Source organism: Bufo bufo, chromosome 6 (genome assembly GCF_905171765.1).
Source record: "Bufo bufo chromosome 6, aBufBuf1.1, whole genome shotgun sequence".
In the NCBI taxonomy this organism is placed as follows: domain Eukaryota; kingdom Metazoa; phylum Chordata; class Amphibia; order Anura; family Bufonidae; genus Bufo; species Bufo bufo.
Window position 1 is genome coordinate 220,834,884 of NC_053394.1, and position 18,197 is coordinate 220,853,080.

General features: G+C 42.1%; 1 protein-coding gene across 3 annotated transcripts; it reads left to right on the plus strand.

Annotated features, from left to right (window-relative positions):
- Positions 1 to 11,173: 11,173 nt before the first annotated feature.
- Positions 11,174 to 17,855, plus strand: LOC121005264 (pulmonary surfactant-associated protein A-like). 3 transcript variants are annotated; one of them, XM_040437892.1, is made up of 5 exons: positions 11,174 to 11,358; positions 14,731 to 14,923; positions 16,186 to 16,308; positions 16,849 to 16,908; positions 17,301 to 17,855. In XM_040437892.1, exons 2-5 carry the CDS (start codon positions 14,743 to 14,745, stop codon positions 17,675 to 17,677), a joined length of 741 nt encoding a protein of 246 aa, XP_040293826.1. In that variant the 5' UTR covers positions 11,174 to 11,358; positions 14,731 to 14,742; the 3' UTR covers positions 17,678 to 17,855. The 3 variants fall into 3 exon arrangements, with proteins under 3 accessions (XP_040293826.1, XP_040293824.1, XP_040293825.1); XM_040437890.1 differs by having other exon boundaries at positions 11,179 to 11,358; positions 16,837 to 16,908; XM_040437891.1 differs by lacking the exon at positions 11,174 to 11,358 and adding an exon at positions 14,448 to 14,519 and having other exon boundaries at positions 16,837 to 16,908.
- The last annotated feature ends 342 nt before the right edge of the window (positions 17,856 to 18,197 follow it).

The window sequence follows — 18,197 nt, forward strand, 5'->3', positions numbered from 1 at the left end:
ATGGGTTTGGAAGATACATAATGTATTTCACAGATCTCTCTTAAAACCATATGTCCAGCCCACGGTACCCTCCTCTTTGCCTCCTCCTCCGATTTTGGTTGATGGCAATCTGGAGTTTGAGGTTTCCAGAATTGTGGACTCTCGCATTGTCCGCGGTTCTCTTCAGTACCTCGTTCATTGGAAGGGTTATGGTCCTGAGGAGAGGATGTGGGTTCCGGTGTCGGACTTTAAAGCCACTCGCCTCATCAGGGCATTTCATAGGGCTCATCCTGAGAAGGTGGGTCCTGGGTGTCCGGAGTGCACCTGTAGAGGGGGGGGGGGGTACTGTCACTACCAGAGCTTTGAGACGTTCTCACAGCTCTGTTTCTCCACCCTTGTGATGATGTCACTACCAGAGCTTGGAGGAGTTCTCACTGCTCTGTTTCTCCGCCCCTGGGATGAGGTCATTACTTTCTGTTTCCTTCCTCCCAGCTGTTCCTCCTATGTTTGATTTCTCTGCCTTTAAATCACCCCTCCTCCTTTGTAGAGTGTGGATTATATTTCTCATTTGAGTTGTAGCTCTTGCTTGAGTATCTTCACTTGTAAGCTATCATTTCACTGGACCTGTGTTCTGCTGCAGCAAGTACTCCGGATATTGCCACCTGTCTTTGGATCCGTCTTCTCTGCTGCTGCAGCACCTTCAGCTAAGTGTGCAGACATTGTAGTGTATCTGTTTGTTTTCTGACCGGATCCGAGGCGACCACGTTTCCCTCCATATACTGAGCAGGGCACCGGTGGCCGTGCCCCTTCCACTATTGTAGGGGTTACAGTGGTCATCAGTCTTATTTACGCGGGCATGGCTCGTTCCACCATTAGGATCCGCGTATGTGCTTAGCAGCATAGGGAGAGCTTTGAGGGTCTGACAGGGGTCACCCTTTATCCTCCCTAGTTTGGGTACGGTCAGTGGCTCTATTTTCTGTGTATGCTCTAGTTGCTCACATACAGCCGTGACACCCAGTCCTAAGCAGTCCATTCACCATACTTTCTGCAGAAGATCAATCTGTCCCTGATGGTTTTTTTGGAGAGAAGTGGCTTCTTTGTTGGTCTTCTTGACACCAGGCCATCTTCCAAAAGTCTTCGCCTCACTGTGCGTGCAGATGCGCTCACACCTGCCTGCTGCCATTCCTGAGCAAGCTCTGCACTGGTGGCACTCCGATCCCGCTGCTGAATCCTCTTTAGGAGACGATCCTGGCGCTTGCTGGACTTTCTTGGACGCCCTGAAGCCTTCTTAACAAGAATTGAACCTCTTTCCTTGAAGTACTTGATGATCCTATAAATTGCTGATTGAGGTGCAATCTTAGTAGCCACAATATCCTTTCCTGTGAAGCCATTTTTATGCAACGCAATGATTGCTGCACACGTTTCTTTGCAGGTCACCATGGTTAACAATAGAAGAACAATGATTTCAAGCATCACCCTCCTTTTAACATGTCAAGTCTGCCATTTTAACCCAATCAGCCTGACATAATGATCTCCAGGCTTGTGCTCGTCAACATTCTCCCTGAGTTAACAAGACGATTACTGAAATGATCTCAGCAGGTCCTTTAATGACAGCAATGAAATGCAGTGGAAAGTTTTTTTTGGGATTAAGTTAATTTTCATGGCAAAGAAGGACTATGCAATTCTTCTGATCACTCTTCATAACATTCTGGAGTATATGCAAATTGCTATTATAAAAACTTAAGCAGCAACTTCTCCAATTTTTTATATTTATGTAATTCTCAAAACTTTTGGCCACGACTGTACATGCAATTTTATTTTTTCTGTATCTAATCACATTAATGAAGGCCCCGGGGGGAATTATTCTTATTCATTTTCCCTATATTTTTATTTATATTTATATTTTTACTTTAATGTCCTTTTGTGTCATTTTGTTTTTTCTGTTACATGTTGTAATTGAGCTTCTTTTTTCTCCTGAAGAAGAGGGCTTCAGACCCTCGAAACGCTTTGAGCCACATATTATTATCAATAAAGCGATTGACCAGAAGCTACTTGGTGTAGGCTGCGTTCAGTCACTTAGATTTCTACATGCGATCCTGGCCTGGGGGGTTAAATAGTCCCAGGTGTCTTGAGTTTATCCTGGTGACTACCCCGCTGTGAAGTGAGTATATTTGATTTCATAATCTCCATTTCTAACACCTACCTTGGAGTATTTATGCACTAAGCTCTCATCTTTAAAAAAGACCTGGGTGAGGGCCATTAATACTTGAATATAATCTTCATCACGATTAGCGATTAAGGGATCTGGCGCCTATTACGTGTTTCTTTTTTCAACGGATGCAAAAAGATTTCTCCCCTTCTTTCCTCCCCCTTATTCCACCTTTCCCTGCACCGCCTCCTTTTGTCTTTCCAGTGGGCAAGGTTGATCTTTGACCCACTGAAACACTTGTGCTGCCTCTCCCTATCCATAGCTTTGGACGGGTATCATTCCATCACACTACTTAATTTTACCTCCACCCCTTGGCGCCTCTATAAGCCTCCGCTTTAGGTACTTTTTTCTTGTGACCTGGTCTGAATATTGGACCAGGAACTCCAAATTGTACCATAATCCTCTTTTTTTTGTATCTTTATATCTTGACACTAGTTGCAAGTTGTGGATAAACACAGGAAACTATACATGAAACGAGCTCGGGCTGCTGATAATCACTCTGGTATTTATGTAATTATTTATTTATTATTATGTGTAACACCCCAGAGTTGTGTTACGAAACTCGTTTACCCCGCTACAATCTGTCAAAAGCATTTACATTGTTATCTAATGTAATTTCACATAACATTCTCACAAATGTGCATTGAAAACCTTGTTAATTGTATGTTGCATGTTCACCAGCAGGTGGCAGCAATGTGTTAGCAAGGAGTTAAGTTTCAGTTTAGTGTTCCTAGGCTGGAATAGTACATTCTAGTTTAGCTCCCCCCTCTGTGAGCAGAAGTGGGCTGTGTCTACATCCTGCCTCATGGGAAGAGAAGGAAGTTAATTGAGTGTGCCAGACACCCCGGCTAGGGGAAGGCTGTGCGTGTAGGAGCTCCCAGATATAGGGATCCAAGCCAGGATCTTGTCTCGGCTGAGACATTGATCATCATCCCCAGCCTGAGCCTTGCAGCCTCAGCTGGAAGAAGCAAGCAGACAACTCCAGAACTCCAGGAAGAAGCATATCCTGTGAAGATAGCTGTGAGTAAAGTCCAGAGACCCCAGGAGAAGCCATATTCCTCCTCAGCTAGTCAGTCCCCAGACAGCAGAAGATAGACAGTGCAGAAGCCAAATTCCTGCCACAGTTTAGAGCAACAAGCAGACATCCTTTCCTGCAAAGCTCCAGGTACATGAGAGAGCAGAAGATAAATTCCTGCCAACCATTGTCAATACCTGCTGGGACCTAAGACTAAAGCTGTATCTTGCTTGGATGAAAGCTACAACCTGTAAAGACAAGTTTGGACTTTACCCAAGGTCTGGATCTCAATTTCTGCTGCGATTTCCTCTATTACTCCTACTAGCACCACACTAATTTTATTGCAAGTAAGCCAGGATCCAGGAGTCCAGCCGTACCCAGGTAGGAGACACCGTTTACACTATTACCACTACCATAAAGAGACATTACACCACTCTGGCATTTCTAACTTGGTACGTGAGTTACAACACCTTAAAGGGCCCTGTGTTAGTATCCTGCGCACGCTGCAAATGGCGTCACAAACAAACTATAGACTATTATAACCATATCATGACCCACTGCATAATTTGGCGTCCGTGTAACCGTACCACAGTCCTGCTCATTGCATATGTCTACCTACACTGCTATTTCTCTGTATTTTGCACGTTGCACTTTATATATTTATATGTATTTGGCTCAGTGTATTGTCCTATTGGTCTGAGGTCAGGATTGTTTCCCTTTATACCCGTGGGTATTTGTTACTTGACTTGGTCCCTGTTCCCTCTATAACCTATCTATTTATTACTTATTCTAGTATGTTATCAGGATTGTGGTTCTCAAAATATCCTGTGTGCTTTTTATCCGGTGCTGTATTGTATGTGTTTGTATTTTTATCTATTCTATTGTTGAAATAAAGTTATTCATTATTAGTTTTGCTATGCTTATTTCTTGGTGTTACTAGTTGCAAGTTGTGGAGAAACAGAATATATATATATATATATATATAGTGGGGTTTCGCTCTGGTAGACAGGATTAGCAAACGCAGTATAGAGGCAACCACAAGTTCTTTGGATCAAACAGTTCAGTGCTTTATTCACACTTTCGGCAAGGGACAAAACAAGCAGTCATAATCAAAACAAAAAGTCACCTTGCGGTGTTGGTGGTAATTCACATCATGTGGCAATGCTGCCTCAGAGTCCTTGCTGACATTACCAAGAACCGGATGTCCCTCCAAAATTGATGAAAAGACCAGAAGAAAACTGGTCTGGGAGGCTACCAAGAGGCCTACAGCAACATTAAAGGAGATGCAGAAATATCTGGCAAGTACTGACTGAGTGGTACATGTGACAACAATCTCCCGTTTTCTTCATATGTCTGGGCTATGGGGTAGAGTGGCAAGACAAAAGCCTTTTCTTACAAAGAAAAACATCCAAGCCAGGCTACATTTTGCGAAAAAAACACATCTGAAGTCTCCCAAAAGCATGTGGGAAAAGGTGCTATGGTCTGATGAAACCAAGGTTGAACTTTTTGGTCATAATTTCAAAAGATATGTTTGGCGCATTAACAACCCTGCACATCACCAAAAGAACACCATACCCCCAGTGAAGCATGGGGGTGGCAGGATCATGCTGTGGATCTGTTTTTCTTTAGCTGGAACTGGGGCCTTAGTTAAGCTAGAGGGAATTATGAACAGTTCCAAATACCAGTCAATTGTCACGGATGGTGTTGCAGAAAGCTGGAACTTATAAATAAACATCCGACTGGCTTGATCACAAACTAAGGAGCATATGGGTGAGCCCTATAAAACCCCTAGAGCTCTCCCTGACTGCTATGCCCATGCAAAGGTCTTTATGGTAGACGATTGCATGCCCACATATCTTATACTGTGTGACACCTGAAAACCCTATAATAGTGAGGGGACACGACCACCGGCTCCCTGCACTTAATACGGACGGAGTCAGGTTCACCTAGAATCAAGCCAGCAAAGAAACACAAATAAAGGAAAAGGACTTATCTGAGGAATCAGCAGAAGCAGCCTCCAGCAGAGAACAACTCATCCAAGAAGTATAAACCGCAAAGTGAGGCAGTATAGGAGGGAATATAAAGGGAGACAATTAGTGTAAATAGGTGACAGCTGGGAGAAGGAAAGGAGATGACAAAGTGAAACCAAAACAAAGAACCTCATGCAAGAGGTAGAGAAGAACGTCTAACAGACCTTCTCACAGAACTGGCGGTGACAGTACCCCTCGATCTACGGGTGCACTCCGGACACTCAGAGCCCACCTTCTCAGGATGAGACCTATGGAAAGCCCTGATGAGACAAGTGGCCTTAATGTCCGCCACTGGGACCCACATCCTCTCCTCAGGACCATAACCCTCCCAATGAACGAAGTACTGGAGAGAACCGTGGATAATGTGAGAATCCACAATCCTAGAGATCTGAAATTCAAGATTACCATCAACAACAATCGGAGGAGGAGGCAAAGAGGAGGGTACAGTGGGTTGGACATAAGGTTTTAATAGGGACCTGTGAAAAACATTATGGATCTTCCAAGTCTGAGGAAGATCAAGACGGAAGGCAACGGGATTGATGACGGACAACATCTTGTAAGGCCCAATAAACATAGGACCCAACTTCCAGGAGGGAACCTTCAGTTTGATATTCTTTGTAGACAACCACACCAGATCACCCACATTCAGGTCCGGACCAGGCACACGTCTCTTATCCGCCACACGCTTATATCTCTCACTCATCCTCTTCAGATTACCCTGAATATTTTGCCAAATAAATGACAAAGACGAGGAAAATCTCTCCTCATCAGGTAAACCAGAAGACCCCTCTCCAGAGAATGTCCCAAACTGCGGATGAAACCCATATTCACCAAAAAATGGTGACTTATCAGAGGACTCCTGGCGATGGTTATTTAAAGCAAACTCAGCAAGGGACAAAAAAAGAACACCAATCCTCCTGATTCTCCGCCACAAAACAGCGCAGATATGTCTCCATATTCTGATTGACGCGTTCGGTCTGACCATTCGACTGCAGGTGATAAGCAGAAGAGAACGACAACCGAACTCCTAAGCGAGAACAGAAGGCCTTCCAGAATCTGGAAACAAATTGAGTGCCCCTATCAGAAACGATGTCTGAAGGAATGCCATGCAATTTAACAATGTGATCAACAAACGCCTGCGCCAGGGTCTTGCAATTGGGTAACCCAGGAAATGGAATGAAATGCGCCATTTTGCTAAAACGGTCCACTACTACCAAAATCACAGTCTTCCCCGAGGAACGAGGCAGGTCCGTAATGAAGTCCATGGACAGATGCGTCCAAGGACGGGAAGAAATGGGTAACGGGAGGAGAGAACCCGATGGCCGTGAATGAGGGACCTTGGCACGAGCGTAGGTCTCGCACGCTGCCACAAAACCCTCAACCTCCCAGGGGGACAAAGATCAGGAGCCTCTGCCTGGGCTGCCTGAACCTCTGCCTCCAAATCAGGATAAAGATCAGAGACGACCACCCCTTCAGCCAAAATGGGACCCGGGTCTTCAAAGTCCCCCCCCCCCCCCAGGAAAACAACGTGACAGGGCATCCACCTTCACATTTTTAACCCCAGGGCGGAACGTAACAACAAAATTAAACCTAGAAAAGAACAAAGACAATCTGGCCTGTCTCGGGTTCAGACGCTTGGCCGATTCCAAGTAGGCCAGATTCTTATGGTCTGTAAACACGGTAATAGGGTTTCTGGCTCCTTCTAACCAATGGCACAATTCCTCAAAAGCTAATTTGATGGCCAACAACTCCCTATCTCCCACATCGTAATTTCTCTCTGCAGAGGAGAGTTTCCTTGAGAAAAAGGCACACGGTCGCCATTTGGCAGGAGAGGGACCCTGAGATAAGACCGCACCCACACCCACCTCAGAAGCGTCCACCTCAACAATAAACGGTAGAGAGACATCAGGTTGTACCAAAATGGGAGCGGAAGCAAAACTCTCTTTGATAGTAGAAAAGGCTTTAAAGGGCTTCTGTCACCCCCAAAACACATTTTTCATTTTTGGGCTTGTTAAAATCCTTATTGAACGACTATTCCCTATATAGGGCTCTTACCTTGGTCTTCGGCTTAGTTTCATTAAAAATCTATCTTTTAAAATATGCAAATGACTTCACTACCAGCAAGTAGGGCGTCTACTTGCTGGTAGCCGCCGCATCCTCCTTTTAAAAAGCCGCCGCCTCCTCCTGGCCCTGTCAGCATTTCAAATCCCGCGCCTGTCTTCAGTTGGCGCAGGCGCTCTGAGAGAAGGACGTTCACCTCCTCAGCACTCCCTCAGTGCGCCTGCGCCGATGACGTCACCGAAAGAGAGACGTCATCTGCGCAGGCGCACTGAGGGAGTGCTGAGGAGGCGAGCGTCCTTCTCTCAGAATCCAATTGAAAATTTATGGGGTGATCTGAAGAGGGCTATGCACAGGAGATGCCATTGCAATCTGACAGATTTGAAGTGTTTTTGCAAAGAAGAGTGGGCAAATCTTGCCAAGACAAAATGTGCCATGCTGATAGACTAATACCTAAACTGTGCTGTAATAAAATCTAAAGTATTAGTTTAAGGGTGTGCACACTTATGCAACCATATTATTTTATTTTTATATTTTTTCTTCCCTCTAACTAAAAGTAATCAGTTTGTTTTTCAATTGAGTTGTACAGTTTATAGGTCACATTAAAGGTGGAAAAAGTTCTGAAATGATTTATCTTTGTCTCATTTTTTTACATCACAGAAACCTGACATTGCGGTCTTTCTCAAGCATTGAGAAGGTTGAAACGTTGCACAGAGGGGAATAAAGGATCCACTTTTTTCTATTTACCTGGAGTGCTGCCTCATTCTTTGGATACTATACTCATCTATAGCCGTTTGAGCCTGCGGCTGGGAGGATTTGCACCCGTGGTCTCTGGACTTGTGCTGCTGTGACTTTTTTGGTTTTTATATATATATATATATATATATATACAGTACAGACCAAAAGTTTGGACACACCTTCTCGTTCAAAGAGTTTTCTTTATTTTCATGACTATGAAGGCATCAAAACTATGAATTAACACATGTGGAATTATATACATAACAAACAAGTGTGAAACAACTGAAAATATGTCATATTCTAGGTTTTTCAAAGTAGCCACGTTTTGCTTTGATTACTGCTTTGCACACTCTTGGCATTCTCTTGATGAGCTTCAAGAGGTAGTCCCCTGAAATGGTCTTCCAACAGTCTTGAAGGAGTTCCCAGAGATGCTTAGCACTTGTTGGCCCTTTTGCCTTCACTCTGCGGTCCAGATCACCCCAAACCATCTCGATTGGGTTCAGGTCCGGTGACTGTGGAGGCCAGGTCATCTGGCGCAGCACCCCATCACTCTCCTTCAGGGTCAAATAGCCCTTACTTTCAAAGTTTTCCCAATTTTTCGGCTGACTGACTGACCTTCATTTCTTAAAGTAATGATGGCCACTCGTTTTTCTTTACTTAGCTGCTTTTTTCTTGCCATAATACAAATTCTAACAATCTATTCAGTAGGACTATCAGCTGTGTATCCACCTGACTTCTCCTCAATGCAACTGATGGTCCCAACCCTATTTATAAGGCAAGAAATCCCATTTATTAAACCTGACAGTGCAAACCTGTGAATTGAAAACCATTTCAGGGGACTACCTCTTGAAGCTCATCAAGAGAATGCCAAGAGTGTGCAAAGCAGTAATCAAAGCAAAAGGTGGCTACTTTGAAGAACCTAGAATATGACATATTTTCAGTTGTTTCACACTTGTTTGTTATGTATATAATTCCACATGTGTTAATTCATAGTTTTAATGCCTTCAGTGTGAATCTACAATTTTCATAGTCATGAAAATAAAGAAAACTCTTTGAATGAGAAGGTGTGTCCAAACTTTTGGTCTGTACTATATATATATATATATATATATATATATATATATATATACACACTGCTCAAAAAAATTAAGGGAACACAAAAATAACACATCCTAGATCTGAGTTAATTAAATATTCTTCTGAAATACTTTGTTCTTTACATAATTGAATGTGCTAACAACAAAATCACACAAAAATAAAAAAATGGAAATCAAATTTTTCAACCCATGGAGGTCTGGATTTGGAGTCACACTCAAAATTAAAGTGGAAAAACACACTACAGGCTGATCCAACTTTGATGTAATGTCCTTAAAACAAGTCAAAATGAGGCTCAGTATTGTGTGTGGCCTCCATGTGCCTGTATGACCTCCCTACAATGCCTGTGCATACTCCTGATGAGGTGGCGGACGGTCTCCTGAGGGATCTCCTCCCAGACCTGGACTAAAGCATCTGCCAACTCCTGCACAGTCTGTGGTGCAACGTGACGTTGGTGGATAGAGCGAGACATAATGTCCCAGATGTGCTCAATTGGATTCAGGTCTGGGGAACGGGTGGGCCAGTCCATAGCATCAATGCCTTCGTCTTGCAGTAACTGCTGACACACTCCAGCCACATGAGGTCTAGCATTGTCTTGCATTAGGAGGAACCCAGGGCCAACCGCACCAGCATATGGTCTCACAAGGGGTCTGAGGATCTCATCTCGGTACCTAATGGCAGTCAGGCTACCTCTGGCGAGCCCATGGAGGGCTGTGCGGCCCTCCAAAGAAATGCCACCCCACACCATTACTGACCCAATGCCAAACCGGTCATGCTGGAGGATGTTGCAGGCAGCAGAACGTTCTCCACAGTGTCTCCAGACTCTGTCACGTCTGTCACATGTGCTCAGTGTGAACCTGCTTTCATCTGTGAAGAGCACAGGGCGCCAGTGGCGAATTTGCCAATCTTGGTGTTCTCTGGCAAATGCCAAACGTCCTGCACGGTGTTGGGCTGTAAGCACAACCCCCACCTGTGGACGTCGGGCCCTCATATCACCCTCATGGAGTCTGTTTCTGACCGTTTTTGAGCAGACACATGCACATTTGTGGCCTGCTGGAGGTCATTTTGCAGGGCTCTGGCAGTGCTCCTCCTGTTCCTCCTTGCACAAAGGCGGAGGTAGCGGTCCTGCTGCTGGGTTGTTGCCCTCCTACGGCCTCCTCCACGTCTCCTGATGTACTGGCCTGTCTCCTGGTAGCGCCTCCATGCTCTGGACACTACGCTGACAGACACAGCAAACCTTCTTGCCACAGCTCGCATTGATGTGCCATCCTGGATAAGCTGCACTACCTGAGCCTCTTGTGTGGGTTGAAGACTCCGTCTCATGCTACCACTAGAGTGAAAGCACTGCCAGCATTCAAAAGTGAATAAAACATCAGCCAGGAAGCATAGGAACTGAGAAGTGGTCTGTGGTCACCACCTGCAGAACCACTCCTTTATTGGGGGTGTCTTGCTAATTGCCTATAATTTCCACCTGTTGTCTATCCCATTTGCACAACAGCATGTGAAATTGATTGTCACTCAGTGTTGCTTCCTAAGTGGACAGTTTGATTTCACAGAAGTGTGATTGATTTAGAGTTACATTGTGTTGTTTAAGTGTTCCCTTAATTTTTTGAGCAGTGTATATATATATATATATATATATATATATATAAATATATATATATATATATATATATATAAATATTTATTTCTACTTCAAGAAGCTGCATCCCTGCTAAAAGTAATAGGGAGTTAAAAGGAACGTCTGATTAGAGGATCCTAATAAATAGCTAGACAGTAGTTAGTACAATCTTCTACTAGCCAATCCCTCTTTGCCAGCAGCCAAAGACATTCCATTCTGCACTACAGATTGATTTCTAAAGTGCAAAGGATCATTGAAGTGTATTCTTTTTCACTTCTTGAGAAGCAGAGACACATCTGCCATGAGGCAAGATAAACTGCTGCCAACCTGCCTCTGTGAGGGGTGTTAGTTTACTGTGTGCGCACAGGAGGTTATGGGTTCAGATCCTGCCATTCAGCCTCAAAGACTGCCCGCCAGTAGCCCAAAAGGCTACGAGACAGTAGAGCAGCTCAGGAGGTCATGATCATGTCAGGACGCAGGCGTTATCACTTTGTCTGAGACCCAGTGCAGTAGTTCCCAGTGATATTATTGCAACCACCTGTGCTGGTACATGGTTGAGGCCAGAAAAGGCCTTTTGCCTGCAGTGCAGATGGTGGTGGAGAACAGGAGTTAGGTGAGTACTTTTTATATTTTTTTTATATAGGGGCACTACAGGCTGGACCACTATTGGGGGTTGATGGCGTTACAGGCTGGATAACTACAGGAAGGGTGGCATTACAGGTTGGAACACTACAGGGGTGACATTACAGATTTAAGCACCACAACAAAGCACTATGGAGGGTGACATTACAGGCTTGAACATTACAGGGGTGTGGAATTACAGGTTTCAGAACTACACTGCTCAAAAAAATAAAGGGAACACTTAAACAACACAATGTAACTCCAAGTCAATCACACTTCTGTAAAATCAAACTGTCCACTTAGGAAGCAACACTGAGTGACAATCAATTTCACATGCTGTTGTGCAAATGGGATAGACAACAGGTGGAAATTATAGGCAATTAGCAAGACACCCCCAATAAAGGAGTGGTTCTGCAGGTGGTAACCACAGACCACTTCTCAGTTCCTATGCTTCCTGGCTGATGTTTTGGTCACTTTTGAATGCTGGCGGTGCTTTCACTCTAGTGGTAGCATGAGACGGAGTCTACAACCCACACAAGTGGCTCAGGTAGTGCAGCTTATCCAGGATGGCACATCAATGCGAGCTGTGGCAAGAAGGTTTGCTGTGTCTGTCAGCGTAGTGTCCAGAGCATGGAGGCGCTACCAGGAGACAGACCAGTACATCAGGAGACGTGTAGGAGGCCGTAGGAGGGCAACAACCCAGCAGCAGGACCACTACCTCCACCTCTGTGCAAGTAAGAACAGGAGGAGCACTGCCAGAGTCCTGCAAAATGACCTCCAGCAGGCCACAAATGTGCATGTGTCTGCTCAAATGGTCAGAAACAGACTCCATGAGGGTGATATGAGGGCCCGATGTCCACAGGTGGGGGTTGTGCTTACAGCCCAACACCGTGCAGGACGTTTGGCCTTTGCCAGAGAACACCAAGATTGGCAAATTCGCCACTGGCGCCCTGTGCTCTTCACAGATGAAAGCAGGTTCACACTGAGCACATGTGACAGATGTGAGTCTGGAGACACCGTGGAGAACGTTCTGCTGCCTGCAACATCCTCCAGCATGACCGGTTTGGCATTGGGTCAGTAATGGTGTGGGGTGGCATTTCTTTGCAGGGCCGCACAGCCCTCCATGTGCTCACCAGAGGTAGCCTGACTGCCATTAGGTACCGAGATGAGATCCTGAGACCCCTTGTGAGACCATATGCTGGTGCGGTTGGCCCTGGGTTCCCCCTAATGCAAGACAATGCTAGACCTCATGTGGCTGGAGTGTGTCAGCAGTTACTGCAAGATAAAGACATTGATGCTATGGACTGGCCCGCCCGTTCCCCAGACCTGAATCCAATTGAGCACATCTGGGACATCATGTCTCGCTCTATCCACCAACGTCACGTTGCACCACAGACTGTCCAGGAGTTGGCAGATGCTTTAGTCGAGGTCTGGGAGGAGATCCCTCAGGAGACCATCCGCCACCTCATCAGGAGCATGCACAGGCGTTGTAGGGAGGTCATACAGGCATGTGGAGGCCACACACACTACTGAGCCTCATTATGACTTGTTTTAAGGACATTACATCAAAGTTGGATCAGCCTGTAGTGTGTTTTTCCACTTTAATTTTGAGTGTGACTCCAAATCCAGACCTCCATGGGTTAAAAAATTTGATTTCCATTATTTTATTTTTGTGTGATTTTGTTGTCAGCACATTCAACTATGTAAAGAACAAAGTATTTCAGAAAAATATTTAATTAATTCAGATCTAGGATGTGTTATTTTTGTGTTCCCTTTATTTTTTTGAGCAGTGTATATTGGGGCAAAACGGAGGGGTGGCATTATAGGCTGGAGCACTACTGTGGGGAACATTACAGGCTGGAGCACTACAGGGTGAGGGGATATTTTGGGCCAGAGCACTACATACAAGAGGCATTATAATAAAAGGGGCACTATAGGATAGGTTAACTAGAGATTATAAATACAAGGGGTCCTACAAGGGGCTTTATAAATCATCCTTCTTTTCCTATGCCCTTTCTATTAAAATATAAATGTATTTATCCTATACAGTAAACACTGTAATGAAAAAGAAATCAAAATGGCCCATTCAACTTTTTTGTCGCTTCATCTCCACTCAAAAAAATGGAATAAAAAGTGATCAAAAAGTACAAATCACCCACAAACAATGAACCGCCACACAGCTCCAAAGACATAACTATAAAAAAAGTTATGGGGGTCAGAATATGACGATGCAAAGAAAAAACAAATTTTTTCCAAAGTTTTTTTGGAAACCGCAAAATGTCAGTTAACTGCATAGGGAACACAGTAAAACCAAAAAAAATTTTTCCAATTCCACCCCATTTGGATTTTTTTTTCCAGTGTCTTATATATGCAATAGTAAATGGTGCCATTAGAAACAACTTGTTCTTATGGATAGGGAAAATGGATCAGATATATAGATTTGAAGAGATTGTGGCCTGGGAGAGTCGTAGGATACATAATTTTAGATCTGGCTGGAAAGCATGGATCTCATATAGAAACAAGTGAATCCCTTTGTATGAGCACCTCTGACGTATGAAAATAAGAAAAATTACTATGTTTAGTGATCAATATGGCTCAAACGTCCTACCCTTCTAACTGGAATGTATATTTAGTACTTGTCAAGCTTTATGTTATTACAATGTATACATCACATGTATGTTTTGCATTTTCTTCAATAAAAAAATAAAAAAATAAAAAAAACTTGTTCTTCAAAAAACAAGCCCTCATACGGCTGTGTGAAAAGTGGGTAGTAAAAAACTAAATTGCAAAAACAGAAACTCTCCTGGTAATGAAAGGGTTAAGCTTTGCTGCACTGAGGACATTGAATCACAAGCTGTTCAAGTTTGGCATAAAATACACCACTCTGGTTTATTTTGAACTACTCTAAGTACCTAAAAGTTGAATTTGGTAATATAAATTACCTCTCTTACGCCATCAGTCTGTGCTTTGTGTAAATACATTAGTTAATTCAAGATGTTTTATAATACTTATAAAAGTAATAAGGAAGTCATAAAGTACACTTTTGCTTTTTGAAGTAACATCATATTACCACCTAATACGTAATTAAGTAGGCCAAAAGAATATAAAAATAAGACAAGACATAAGTGTTCACTACTCTTAGATTTTTCAAAGGTACTGTATGTTCCATGAGGGTCTTTCTATATGCGCTTTTTCTTTGTAAGAACCAAATCTGTTTTCTTGGGCTTGATGGACCTATGTCGTTTTCCAACCTTATCAGCTTTGTAACTATGTCGTTATATTAGAAAGTTAATAATAGGTCTAATCACTATTAGTATTCTGTATTTATAATACAAATAATACATTTTCAATTTTCTTTCCTCAGCTAGCCACAAAAATGTTTTTTCACAGAGTTTTTCTGCTCACAGTAGTGGTCGGTCTGGTTTCTTGCTTTCCTCAACCATTGAATATTCCAAAACTTCCATCAGTCCCAGATTTTCCAAATCCTTCACTTTCCAATATAGATGTTGAGATACCAAATGTATCAAGTGGAATCTTGGATAAAATTGGACTGACAGGTTTGTGATTATTAAGATGATTTTTAACTGAAACATACTTTAAATAAGGTGAAATTTCATCTTTGAATCTTTCTGGGTTGTTAGATTGAAAATGTATACCATTTTGTAATGTTCTATTAGGGTCCATTCACACGTCCGTAGTGTATTCCGGATCCGCAATACACCCGACTGGCACCCCCACAGAACTGCCTATTCTTGTCCGCAATTGCGGACAAGAATAGTACATGTTCTATTTTTTTCCGGGGCTGCAGACCAGAAGATCAGGGGCGCGCTCCGGAAATGCAGATGCGGAGAGCACATAGTGTGCTCTCGCATCCATTCCTGCCCCATTGAGAATTAATGGGTCCGCACCCATTCCAGATATTGCAGAAAGGATGCAGACCCATTCCACGGAAATGTGAATGGACCCTTAGTCTCCTGTTCCAAGTAGCCCTTCCCAAAGTCAATAAAATTCTTATTCTTAAGGGAATATGTTGAGGTTACACCAACAATTTTAAAAGGATTCTGTCACCAGAAAATTCGCTGTTAAACCAGGCACAATACCTTGTAGTGCTAGTTTAGCTGAATATAATGACTTTCACTCAGTGAACTGTTGTTTTATTTGGGAGAAAAAGTACTATTTAATGCAAATGAGCAGTTAAGTGCACTAAGGGAAGACTCAAGCCCCTTTGTGCACCTTTGCTCCTCCTGCTTCCTTTACCTGCCACTACCTCTCTTTCCTGATTGACTTAGTGAGATGAGATCACTACATAGCAACCAGTCCCTGTAAATGAAGAAAGAGAGGGAGAAGCTGGCAAAGGAAGTGATAGGAGCAAGGATACACAGTGGGGCTTGGACCCACCCACAATGCACTTAACTGCTAATTTGCCCAGAATGAAGCAATGGATCATTATGGTAGGTTATAATTTCATTCAGCTGATCTAGCCTTAAAAGTATCTGGAATTTCTTGAGGGCAAACTCCATTTAATGTTATTATTTACGTGTTGTTAGATACAGGGACATACTGATGTTGTGGCCATAGGCACCTGATGCTGGATGCCAGAATGGACCCCAACTCTGACTTGGCCAGTGTTATTTGGTTACAGTGACTTTTTTATACTTGGATAAAATGCATGCTTGCCCTGGGTGAAGGAAAGTCATGCCAAACAGTGGTCAGATAAAAATATAATAAACTTTTAAATACAGATTTTGACTGATATTTAGGCTATTGTTTAGACATATTTATGTTTTAAGTTAGTAAAACCTGCTTTTCTTTCTTCAAGGATTGCTTGGATTTCTTCGACTATTATTATCACCCTTCTTTAGAGCAAAAGACAGCCTACCTTTACCTGGAAACAATGACGTAATGGGATACATGCCGAGCTTAGGAAACTCAGATGTTCCAGGTGGATAAAATGCACATATCTTCTTGGATTTATCTTTTATGTTTCTTATGTAAATTAAAACCATTAATAACATTATTAATAAAGTGTGTTTAAGTACGGCGACCATTGTTGTGGGGGAAGGGCTAGTATATAATATTCTCATAGTTTATTTGACCTACTACCATAAGGAAGGTAGTACCGTGTGATTACAGTGTAAACTTATAGGTTTGGAGTGAGTTTTTATTCTATACACTATGTCTAGAATAAATAGTTAAATATCAATATTTGATCTAATTTATTCTCCGAACATGCGGTAACTACTTGTGCTTTTATACCTTCCAATTTGTGAATTACAGGTGGTCTCTGTAATTTCAAATTTGGTAATAAAGCTTCTATTTTAATTATGAAGCGTACATTTCTGTCTAATATTTGTTGCACATTGCAATAATGTATAGAGTGGCATGTAAATGATACAGCATTTAAAAAAATGTATTAAATATATTTGATAATATACTTAAAAATAAGATTTTTTTTCTTTTTAACCATTAGCTGTCTCTGCAGTGGGAGGCTCACCTATTCAAATGCAAGAACTACATCATCGGATAAGCAGACTGGAAGCAAGTAAGCAAATTTTAGCCATTTACTATTTAAGAACAGGTATTTATTTATTTATTTAATTGTTTTGTATATGTGGGCAGATGTACCAAAGGAAGGAAATAATATACAAAAGCTGTACTGTGTTTTTAAAAAAAAAAAAAAATATTTCACAAAGACAGCTCATTTTACAAGTTAAGCCAGCTTTGAGATTAGCTGTTCACCAGGGAAAACTGGAGTGGCCAAAAGGACAAGCCAAATCTGGATGACAGTAAACTGCTCTTTTTTGAATATCTTTACTTTGCTCATAAAGAGGGTTCTCAAGGGGCCTGAAAAGCATATGAAAAAACCTCTCCATGATATTGTAATATTTTCCTAGTGTTCTCTAAGTATAACTAAGTATATTGTATATTGTCTAGTTCTAAAATTCGAAGGAAGAATCCAAATGGTAGGAAACAAAATTATTGCCACCAATGGAAAAGAAGTATACTTTGCAACATCCAATTCCACATGTAATGATGTTGGTGGACAGATTGTTACTCCCATGAATGAAGAAGAGAATGCCGCTGTCTTGGAATTAGTGAAGAAATATAACAGATATGCATACTTGGGAATGACAGAGGGCCCAATACCTGGCATCTTCAACTACTTGAATGGAGCCTCGATGGTTTACACTAATTGGAGAGAAAATGAACCCACTGGAAAAGGAACTGAGGGTTGCGTTGAAATGTATACAGATGGGCAGTGGAATGATAAAGCTTGTAATCAAAAGCGTCTGACTATCTGTGAATTCTAAATCTATGATATGCTGTCAGGTATATGAAATATCCATCATAACAATGGTTTTTATTGTACAAAATACAGTATGATCAATTATGAGTTGTTATATGTAACAAAAAATAAATACATTGCATTTACTGAATATAAAAAAATCCTTTGCTGTGATTTATAAATAAAGCCCAAAGCATATAAATCTATGGTCTTTTGTTTTTTAGTTTAGTTTTTTTTCTGTCTCCAGCTACTGTATACTGCTACTGTTATTTTGTTATTAACAAATAATTTCATTTATTTTAAAATCAAAAGGTGAGCATTAAAACTGAACAGGGAACTTCTTGAAATTAGTTTCTGGTGCAAACACCCAAATTCTTCAAAAGATAAATTTCAGGCACAAATCAATTCTATCCAAATCAAAAGTTTTATTAAAGGCCCAGAGAGAGAGAGAGATTTTTTTCAAAGTAGTTTATTATACACACCATTAGATGTGCATTTCCATCATATAATGTTACAGTATATTGCTAGAAATCTCAGACCATCGT

What these genes read in the sequence shown, in the direction of transcription:
- LOC121005264 (XM_040437890.1), top strand. Translation starts at nt 14,743, where the DNA reads ATGTTTTTTCACAGAGTTTTTCTGCTCACAGTAGTGGTCGGTCTGGTT. An exon ending in GGATAAAATTGGACTGACAG is followed by an intron (nt 14,924 to 16,185) that starts GTTTGTGATTAT and finishes TCTTTCTTCAAG; the next exon opens with GATTGCTTGGATTTCTTCGA. An exon ending in AGGAAACTCAGATGTTCCAG is followed by an intron (nt 16,309 to 16,836) that starts GTGGATAAAATG and finishes TTTAACCATTAG; the next exon opens with CTGTCTCTGCAGTGGGAGGC.